We start from the raw sequence: 11,138 nt of genomic DNA, 5'->3' as shown, positions 1-11,138 counted from the left end.
GGTAGTAAGTCCATCCAAAGCCTCTTTCAAGATGATTACATCATTTTAGAAACACAATGCAACATTAATGTTGGATATCATGTGTGGTGTCTATCTTTCTGAACACATTATTATTGGTTACCATATGGTATGTGTGGTAAACAACTTCTAATAAAAATCCAGTTGTGATGATCTAGGTCCTTAACTAGACTTTGAAAAAGTACATAATCCCCAAAAACATGGTACTACTACCTTTCTACCATAATATGTGTCATTTTAGCAGTTCAATTGCTAAATATGGTTAGGGGGGGAGTATTATCAATTTTCCAACAAAAGCAATCTAGATTTGCTCGAGAAAACTAAAACAGAACATAGATACAGGCACGCTAGAAACAACTTGTTTCTATTTTTCTACAAATGGAAAAGTAAAAATGCACGGTTGTTTCCACTGGCCAGCTCATAATAACACACGTAAGATAACATCACCCTGAACAACCGCGTAGACCCAGCCACTGACATAGCAGTCCCACAGCAGATGGTCTAGCACGCCTCTCTAGCAATCGCGTAGAAAATATTACTCTCTCCGTAAACTAATATAAGAGCGTAGTGATCTAAACGCTCTTATATTAGTTTACAGAGGGAGTATTTCTTAAACTGCAACCTCCCAGCTCATAATCACACGTAAGGTAACAGCACACCAGATCAGCGGCAGACCCAGGCACTGACAAGTCGGTCCCACACCGATAGTTCACTGTATACCCTTACCAATCGCGTAACAATCATTTGTGAAACCGGGCGGCGCGTGTCCCGTCTCCGTTTGTTCCAGAACAACCGCGGCGGTATATACCGAGACGAGACCGTTGCGTTTGCGCCGCGGAGACGGGCCCCACAACCACCGCGGCGGCAAAGCCAAACCCCTCCCGCCCCCCGCCCCTCCCACATCCCCCCGCCGTCGCCCGCCAACTGCTCGGCGGAATGCTACACGCGCCGCCGCCGCTGGAGGCGGCCGGGTCGCCCGTCGCGCATAACCGCTGCCTCCTCCGCGACCTCGGCGGCCATGGCGCGGTGTCGGCCGACCCCTCCGCGCTCTACGACGCCGACGCGGCCACCACCCGGTTCCTCCTCGAGAGGATTCTGCGGGAGAGCGGCACCGCGCGCCGCCTCCTGACTTGCTCCTCCTCTCCGGGGTCCTCGTCGACGGACGCAGTGGACACCGAGTCGAAGGAGCCCGAGGACCCGGCGAATTCCGCCCCTGGCCTCCTTCCTGTCTCAGGCGCGAAGGATCGAGCCGACCGCGCCTCCGCAGCTAGCGGTCCAGGCACTTCGCCCGCCACCGCTCTCAACCAGCCCCTCGAATCAACGGAGCAAGTCCCCGCTAGCCGCCTGTCTGCTCTTCTAGGGCCGAATGGTCGCGTCCTGATCGTGGCCAATCGGCTCCCCGTCACGGCCAAGCGCCACCCGGTTAAGAAGTGGGAATATCCAAGCAGCTCTGGCGGTCTCGTCAGCGCCCTGCAAGGTAATCCCCCTGATCGAGAACCCCCACATCCTTTTTCTGGCGATGCGATATGCTCTGAGCTAGGTTGCCAGCATACGGATACGGTGATACGTTCGTATATTCTGTTGTCATATATATAAATCATCATTGATATGACCCCTGCACGCTAGTTTTCTGCTGTATCTGAGCTTCGTAGGCTGTGAGTCCCCTCATGATGTTGTTTTTCTGGCACTCCATTATATATGATGTGATCTGAGCCCTCAATTACAAGTGATTTTGTTTCTTGGCAATGTGATGTGCTGCGAGTCATAATTTTAAACAGAACTACTGTGCGGACGACAGTTTGCCCGCACGAACTGAGGACGACGGATGATTGACGGTGCATCCAGTTTTTGCTCTGCGTACGTACGGTCAGATGTGCTGCATCGTCCAAAGATCGTCCAATATTGTCGTGTGTATAGCAGCGCTGAATTTTAAAGCAATGTTGCCGCAGGTGTTAAAGATGTGCAGATGATGTGGGTCGGCTGGCCTGGCGTCAGTGTCCCCAATGAGACCGATCAAAAATTAATCACCGAGGGACTATTCAAGCGGGTTGGTTAAATTCTCACAAACCCATGTAGTCTTTGACGTTGTTGATGGTAAGTGGTGATTTGGCTGGGTTAACCAACATTGTTATTGTTTTTTAAGAGGTGCGTGCCTGTGTTCCTGGATGAGGAGTTGATGGACCAGTACTACAGCGGGTATTGCAACAAAATTCTCTGGCCACTCTTCCATTACTTGGGGCTCCAGCAAGAGTACAAGATCAATAAGGCAAAAGACATCAAGTCACAGTATGAAAAGTATACTCAAGCAAATCAGATGTTCGCAGAGACAGTGTGCAAAATTTATAAGGAAGGAGATATCATATGGTGCCATGACTACCATTTGATGTGCCTTCCCAAGTTGCTGAAGCAGTATAATATCAACATGAAGGTAGGCTGGTTCCTGCACACGCCATTTCCCTCATCCGAGATGTACCGTGCACTGCCGAACCGTGCGGACTTGTTGGAGGCGGTGCTTAAAGCTGACTTAGTGGGGTGAGTTCACTCTACTTCCTAAATTTTGTTGCTACTCAAATCCAGGCCTTAGCTGCAGTCTTTTTGTTGTTTTCTTCATTGTTTCATTCTCTTTTGTGCTCATCTTCTCTACTAGAGATTGCCACACACACCACCAAGCCTCACCTTGTTTTTGTGGGTGTGTGTGGTTCCTACTTGGTTTCTCGCTAGCCTACGTCAACTTGTTTGGAATAAAGGCTTTGCTGTTGTACATGGTCTCAAATTGTTTGCTGTTAGCACTTGCAAATGTTGAGCTTATATATCATAATGTCATGTGTATCTGCTATAACTACGGAAACTCTCTGCACCTCAAATTTAGGAAGCATCTAACACTCCTTCCACCAGCACAGTTCTCACACACAGTATTGGAAGTGTGTCAGCAGTTTAGCACCCATGAGAACAGCAAGGGAGCAACCCAAGTACACAGCAATCCAAGGGAGAAAAGGAAACACAACCTGTGTTGTTTGGGTTATGGAGAGCCACCGGTTCCTTCCTAGCAGATCAGCTTCCACATAAGTCCAGTCGGGTGGTGCTGCAGTCCCCACTCCTGCCTGCAAGGCGATGTAGATACCCTCCGGAGGATGATTTGTTATTGTTTGCTCCTAGCTAGGATACAATGTAGTGCTTTGGGGATTTTTTCCATGTCTCTCCACCAGGTAGAGCACATCTCTTTATAACCAGGTTTTCCACACAATCAAAATGCATGTGTAGCAGTTGTTTAGAATCAGTGGGTGTGCATTGGTCCGCACTAAGTTATCTTTTCCTGTAGCAACATTGTTCTCTTCTGTGTTCTCCAACCTTTCCAGCCCTGCCAGCAGCTCTTCTGTACAGTGTCTCTAGGGAATGCCTGGGCACACATGACACCTGCTGATTCCTAGGCAAGCTAGATGCTAAGCACTGACAACACACAATTTATGCCTATTACTTTTTTGAACCTTGTGATTTAATCCCATTATAATTTGTTGGAAGTACGAGCTCCCTATAGCATGGGTCGTTTCATGTGCAGTGATGTTTCCTTTTTCAGGTTTCATGCGTATGATTATGCAAGGCATTTTGTGAGTGCTTGCATTAGCCTGCTTGGGCTTGAGGGTTGCCTTGAGGGTATTCAGTTTGACGGAAGGATTGTCAAGGTGGATGCTGTACGTATGGAAACTTGTAATTTCTATTTTTATCATCTTATCTGAAATTTTCAAAATGATATTCAGTCTTGTTAATACAACAACATTATTTATACACTCATTTCCTTGTTCATCATGATATCTGAATCTTATCACCATTTAGAAGATTTGAAATTATTTGTTTATGCATGCAAGAATTGGTTCTGTTTTATACTCACTTTGCTGAAATATTTAGTTTCCGATCGGGATAGACGCTCAGCGTTTTACAAAAGCATTGGAGGATCCCAAAGTGAAAGACAAAATTACCGAATTCAAGAAACTTTTTGCTGGCCGAAAGGTATGAACATATTTTCTATGTATCATCTCCTTAGTTAGCTCTTTGATTTTGCTTGGTCAATCATATACACATCTGGATTCTCAACATTTTACGTTATTTCATTCGTTTTTGTTTGCTAATGTGATAGGTAATACTTGGTGTGGACCGGCTAGACATGATTAAAGGATTCCTGCAAAAGTTGTTGGCCTTTGAGAAATTTCTTGAGAAAAACGAGGAACTGGATTCTGAATACAAAGTGGTTCTACTGCAGATTGCAGTGCCAACCAGAAGTGACGTACCCGAATGTAAGATTCATTTCTATGGTTTTATAATTTTTTGCTTCCTTCTATGCAAATAACTCATATAGTGGACATGCAGAATATTTACTTACTTGAATGGGTTTATAATTTAATACAATAATGTGATATCATGCTTCAGAAATAATATACCTTCTACTAGCTGAAGTAATGAAACTCCCAAATTTGTTGCTGACACTTGTGAATGAAATAGAAGATGCACTAATGCTTGGAGTGTTGTGTCCAGAACATAAATTTCTGCACGATTGGGTTCCTTAGAAAATTTCAAAGTATTGTTCTTAGTAATCATTGAACGCATATTACTATTCTATAATTAGGTAATTCTCTACTTTTTATTGACAAAATGAAAATGCCTCATTAAGATTTAAGGGTCCCTAGTCCCAAGATAATAAGAAGCTTACATGTATATTTTTGTTCTCTTATTTTTAAACCAACAGTCTAATACACACAGACAGTCGGCCATTCTTGAATTTTGCATCCGCAAGTGGAGTTTGCACTCATTGACTATTGATTAGTAGAATCCTACCAGTTCAGTATTAAAAAAAGCATGTGATTTAACATTTAGGTATATGATGGTCTATATAGGTAGTTTCTAGTAATAAGATTTAACTTCTGCTAGCATGTACCATTAGGCGATTACAAGAAACCGTTTCTGTCGAGAACACTCATGGAGTCATGGTATCCAATCCTAAATGGGATTACATATTTTATTTACTGTAATTCATATGTTAACATTTGAAAAAAAAAACTATAGTAACAATGCTTCCATTTCGACTAGCTATGCTTAAGCTAATGATGTTTTCTGGGTTGTTAATGTTTTATGTACTCACTTGAGCAGATCGGAAGCTAGCAAGTCAAGTGCATGAACTGGTTGCACGTGTAAATGGTCGATTCGGAACACTGAAAGCAACTCCTATTCTACACCTGGTTCGTCCCCTTCCCCTATGCACACAAATTTTATATTTTTGTTAGTACTAATGGATGTTTGTATTGAAATGCATTTTAATCATCACTACCACAATAGAGATGTTAATTCTGGTATGTTGTGTATTATGATTTGTGAGAGAAATTCTGATGTTGCCTATATTTTCAGGATCAAACCGTCGATTTTGATTCATTGTGTGCTCTTTATGCAATCACTGGTACCATTTCCTGTGAATAAGTCCTCTGTGTTTATCACTTCTACTATTATGGTCTACTTTTTAAATTGTGAGTCCGTTCTGTGTTGTTCAGATGTAGCTCTGATAACATCACTGAGAGATGGAATGAATCTTGTAAGCTATGAATATGTTGCCTGTCAAGAATCAAATAAAGGTGTTCTGATACTGAGTGAGGTAAGCTGTTTTTGACCTGGCCGATATTTGTAGGTATCTCCTGGTGCTGACGTGGTTACTATATATTTGGATGTTGCACATTTCCCTTTTTTCTTAAATATGGTGTCAATGTTACATGAATTGCTGTTATTCTTATTTTCAGTTTGCAGGGGCAGCGCAATCTCTTGGGGCTGGTGCTATTATTGTAAACCCATGGGATATCGTGGAAGTAGCAGACGCAATAAAACGTGCTTTGGATATGCCAACTGAAGAAAGGGAGAAGAACCACAGGCATAATTATGATCTTGTGTCAAGACACATCGCACAAGACTGGGCCGAAAACTATGTCTGGTGAGGAGCTGATGCTTTACAATCTGGTGTTGAGTTTGGGAGAGTAGTATTTATCTGATGACTGGGTTTCTTTTTGGCCATACACATAGTATTCTTACTATTGGGATTTTAACAATTATCGTATTTATTTTCCTGCAGCGACCTACATAATGCAACTAGTAAAGCTCCGCTACCAGCAATACACACTGCCGTCCTCCCTATTGGAGAAGCAGCTGCACAATATGGAAAATCCAACAATCGTTTTCTCATATTGGTAATGGTGCACCATTTCTCTTTTATGTCCTCACTATAAATTTACTTGCTACGGTTTTCGGCCGGTTTCCCTCATAAACAGGGTCTATTCGTTTAGGTTTTTGATCCAGTTTCCCTTATAAAGTGGATCAGCCAAAGCTTAAGGGGTGACTCTTGGCTTTGGCAGCTTTTTGAGCAATATATTCAGGCGGGGAACCCCTCCCCCCGTGACTGTTCATTTTTTTTTGAACTTGCTTGCACTATTATTTGCTTGAAAACTTTCTTATACCGGCAACTTTTTCAATTCAAAGGAACCTCTGAATAAACATGTTTAATGTTGTCATATGTGTTGCACCCGTCATCTTCTATCAACAGTAATTGAAGGCTTACACTGCACCTTATTTACTTAGAGTACACATGTGTGTCTGTCTGGGTGGGTAAGTGTATGCCCATGCTACATGATGCCTTGGGCCCCACACACAATTCCTGGTGCGTGCAGTAGACGCTCATGGTTAAATGAACATGTGGTTTTGCAACTTGGGCTTACTATTGGAATAAAATCGAGACATGGCGAGACCTGTTCATTTTTTGTTTGAAATTAAGCTGAAGCCACACTTCTAGAAATTATTCAAAATAACAGAGGGTGACTCACTATAAATTAGTTTTTACAAGGTTTGTAGATAGGTTTAGCTGGATACCCTCATTTTATTCCCTTTCAATAAGAAAGCTTATACTATGTTCCTGGGTGTAGCCACAAGTTCCCCTTCCCCTATGTCAAATTAGATACGTGGAACTGTTCCGCTCAGGAAAGAGAAGTGCACAAAATTGTTTAGTGGTATCTCACTTGTGAACAAAGAAAGATGATACTGATTAATTGATCTTGGATGCCTAGTCATTTTTGTGATGAGTTCCTCAGATTATGATTCATGTTTGTTCCATCGTCCAATAACTTCTTTTGCACTCTGGTATAACATATTTTACTCCATGGCGCTAACAACTTCGTTGCTATACAGGGTTTCAATGCAACATTGACTGGTCAGGTCCAATTTGTAGAGGGAAGGACTGACATTGAACTCAAGTTGAACCCTGAGTTAAAGCAACCACTGAAAACACTTTGTGATAATGAGAATACAACTGTCGTTGTTGTCAGTGGATATGGCAGAAGTATTCTCGATGAAGTAACCTCTTACTATTCATATATGTTATATACATACTATATATAGTCAAACCTCTATTTGAAAATGACTCCCATTTCCTTTGTGTAGAATTTTGCAGATTATAAATTGTGGTTAGCGGCAGAGAATGGGATGTTCTTACCGCAACCTGGTGAAGAATGGATAACCACGAGATATGAACAGGAGGAAATCAGCTGGGCTGGCAGTGTAAAGGTGCATCTACATGGTGAACTGTGTTCTGTTATTGCAATATCTGGTTTACCCTCCTGACGCATGCTGGTATTTTTTCCAGAAAGTGTTTGAGTACTTCACCCAAAGAACCCCGAGGTCTAATTTTGAACAGCGTGAAACATCACTTGTTTGGAACTATAAGTATGCAGGTAGGTGTTTAATATACATTCTGAACACAAACGAAACGGTCCATGTTTCTAATTTTCATGTTCCACAGATGTTCAGTTTGGGAGAAATCAAGCGACAGATCTGCTGCAGCATTTGGGGGCATATTCATTATCAAATCAAAGCGCTGTTATCGTTCAAGGCAGTCGGTCAATTGAAGTTCGTCCTACGGGAGTCACCAAGGTCTGCCCTCACTTTTTTAAACAAAACATAATTGTTTTACTGGTTGCACAAGCAGATTTTTTTCCCGAAGAATGGAACATATTGGTTGTTCGCTATGTTTTGTAAACTGATCCATATTTTCTGTATATAGGAGGGAACATATTGGTCACTGGCAATGTTGTATAAACTGATCCATTTTCTTGTCCAGGGTAAAGCCGTTGATGAAATTATTCGCGAGTTAGATCTCAGAAATATCATGGCTACTCCAATCGACTATGTCTTGTGCATTGGTCATTTCCTTGCAAAGGTAATTACCGAACTGTCTTTACCGAGTTATCTTTTATGTTATCTCAGTTCAACAGAAAGACTAAAATAGACAGCATAATAAGTTAATATGAATATTCACAATTGGAGTCAAAGGAGTTCTAAAAAAAGAATTGAAGGCATGAGACCTATGAACTCGCCTTCAGGTTATCTTTCTTCTATGCATTGCATCAAAGAAGAGAGTACCCACTCACAAACATTTAACCGGTAAGCAGAAAGCAAACACATTTTATTTTTGAAAAAAAAAGGAAAATGTTCAACTTGATACGAAAACCATTTCTCCCATTTCTGTTGTACATTAAAGTTCAGATCCTTGCAGAACAGCAGGAACTCGAAATTGTCGTGTCACAATAACAATATACCCAATGGTCCAGTAATGCAGTCCATATTCATAGACACATATTTTGCATGTATCATAGTTAGTAAATGGAATTGGTAGAAGATGTATAAACTTCCAGTGATATCCTGGGAATTCAGTGGGAATCCACTTACAGTTCACTCTTCCACTGCTTGTCATGTTATTTAGTCAGTGCCTTGATGGATTTCTACTGGAGTATAAACATTATCTATGCTCAAACTCAAAGTTGAATGGCATTACACCGTTTTTCAGGATGAAGATATTTATACCTTACCCAGCTTTGATGTTCAACCTGGAGCGAAAAGAAAGGGAAAGGGGTGTCAAGCAGAGGATTGCTCAAGCGTCAAGTTTGACCTCAACCATAAGAACTATTTCTCATGCACCGTTGGTAGGGAACACTCTGTAGCACGGTACAATCTCAAGGGAACAAGCGAAGTTGTGTCCCTACTACAGGATCTTGCAGCAGCTGCTGCTCCAGGTAACATGAGTCACCCACCATAGCTTGTCCATTGCTCAACTGTTCGGAAGAAAAGGGAACAAGATCGCGATCAGCAGATCTGAGCGACCAGTCAGTTGGCCTTTTCTCATACACATGTGTGCAAAATTCTAGATTAGACAAAAAAGGGTAATATACTAGGAAAAAAAATGATATTTTTCGATCTAAGAATTGAAGAAGACAATGTTAGCAAGAGTTCTTCACTTTGTCAGCTTTTGTTAACCACACAAGCTCTGGTCGGTGTATGTACAGAACGTGATGCTGTAAAACGGGTACATGATGTTACCGATGGATGGTTCTTATGCAGATTTTATTCAATTCAAAGTATTATTTCTTTATTTGTACTTTGTTAACTGTTCAGTCCTGTTGTTATGTTTCTACGTTCCTTACAAATTCAGTGCAAGTCACACATGTCTCTATAGTTAGTTTGCGTATGCATCTTTGCGTCGATATCAATTAAGCACGATGCCAGGTCGGTTTTCCATGGATGAATGAAAGGATATCAATAAGGGAAAGTATGTATGATCATAGTTGGGTTGTTCTACTATCCTTTGTTTCCAAAGTTGTTATGTATCACCATTGACGGGGTGGATTCTTGCAGTGAAGTTTTGAATAGCTCAATTTTTTTTTGTTTGACAAGTTGAATAGCTAAGCTTATTAATGTGTGGCATTCGTTTGCATCCATGTCGTGTTGCACTCGTTTGCTTACACTCAACCCGTTACAGCAAACTTTCCACAAAAGGAAAATAAAATCCTAAAGCTAAAGAAACGGGATTCTATTGCTGAAATCTGTTGAGAATATACTTCCTCCATAAAAAATTATAAGAGCGTTTGGATCACTGTTCTTTACAGAGGGAGTATCATGTAGAAGTACTATCATGGGTTATTGTTAGAAATAATCCCGTAGGATTTACGTAACAGGAATGTTAGCCTAGTCATTAGATCACCTAATTTCTTAATGAACTGATATATGGATTAGGATCTTCCCACCAATGGAAGCAGCCATTGGTGTAGTCGATGTGAAATCCCGTGCCTGTTTGATGCAGGCTCGGTGTAGATGCTTGCAGCGGGTAGCGGCGTCCCTCCGGGCGCCAGCGGCACTACCCTGGCACTGAAGCAAAGGTAGGAGAAGGCCTTCCCGTCGCACAACTCTCCCTCAGATCGGTTTAGGATGTTGGGATTTAGGAGAGCAGAGTAGATGCACGTGAACAGGTCGGATCGTGAGTGGCCAGCTGCCCCCCCTCTTTATATGTGGCGATGGCGATCAGGGGACCTAAACCATGTTGGTTTGGGTCGCCCCCGGTTAGGGTGCGTTAGTTGGGGTCGAGGGGGTACAAACGTGTTGGGAAACGTATCATGCAATTTTTTTAAAAAAAATTTTATGCTCACGCAAGATCTATCTAGGAGATGCATAGCAACGAGAGGGGGAGAGTGTGTCCATGTACCCTTGTAGACCGAAAGCGGAAGCGTTTGACAACGCGATTGATGTAGTCGAACTTCTTCTCGTTTTGACCGATCAAGCACCGAACCACGACACCTCCGAGTTCTGCACACGTCCAGCTCGATGTCGTCCCTCGAACTCTTGATCTAGCAAAGTGTCGAGGGAGAGTTCCATCAGCACGACGGCGTGGTGACGATGATGGTGAAGTGATCTGTGCAGGGCTTCGCGCCTAAGCACTATGAAGATATGACCGGATGTGTAATCTGCGGAGGGAGGCGCCGCACACGGCTAACAGATGTTGTTGTGTGTTCTAGGCGCCTCCCCCCTCATATATATAGGTGGGAGGGAGAGGGAGCAGCCAAGGGGGGTGCCCCAAGTAGGAGGAATCCTACTTGGAGTCCCTCCCAAGCCAAGCGCCCCCTTGCCATATATAACCAAGGTGGAAGGAAAGAGGGGGGAGAGGGAAGGAAGTAGGAATCCTAATCCACACTTTCCTTGCTGTCCCCTCTTTCCTTATCCTCATAGGGCTGGCCTCTATAGGGGCGCACCAAGGCTGGTGTGTTCCCTCACTT

General features: G+C 42.7%; 1 protein-coding gene across 1 annotated transcript; it reads left to right on the top strand.

The window, feature by feature from the left end:
• The first annotated feature begins 912 nt into the window (after positions 1-912).
• LOC119321869 (probable alpha,alpha-trehalose-phosphate synthase [UDP-forming] 4) lies at positions 913-9,438 on the top strand. Its single transcript, XM_037595386.1, has 17 exons — positions 913-1,495; positions 1,968-2,065; positions 2,162-2,550; positions 3,593-3,707; positions 3,922-4,023; positions 4,151-4,307; positions 5,158-5,246; positions 5,413-5,461; positions 5,553-5,653; positions 5,796-5,983; positions 6,122-6,236; positions 7,228-7,392; positions 7,480-7,602; positions 7,682-7,769; positions 7,838-7,968; positions 8,156-8,254; positions 8,882-9,438. The coding sequence occupies exons 1-17, from the start codon at positions 955-957 to the stop codon at positions 9,128-9,130; spliced, it is 2,799 nt and encodes a 932-aa protein (XP_037451283.1). The 5' UTR covers positions 913-954; the 3' UTR covers positions 9,131-9,438.
• The last annotated feature ends 1,700 nt before the right edge of the window (positions 9,439-11,138 follow it).

This window comes from Triticum dicoccoides, chromosome 1B, assembly GCF_002162155.2.
Source record: "Triticum dicoccoides isolate Atlit2015 ecotype Zavitan chromosome 1B, WEW_v2.0, whole genome shotgun sequence".
Taxonomy (NCBI): domain Eukaryota; kingdom Viridiplantae; phylum Streptophyta; class Magnoliopsida; order Poales; family Poaceae; genus Triticum; species Triticum dicoccoides.
This window is presented reverse-complemented; position numbering and strand designations above follow the sequence as displayed.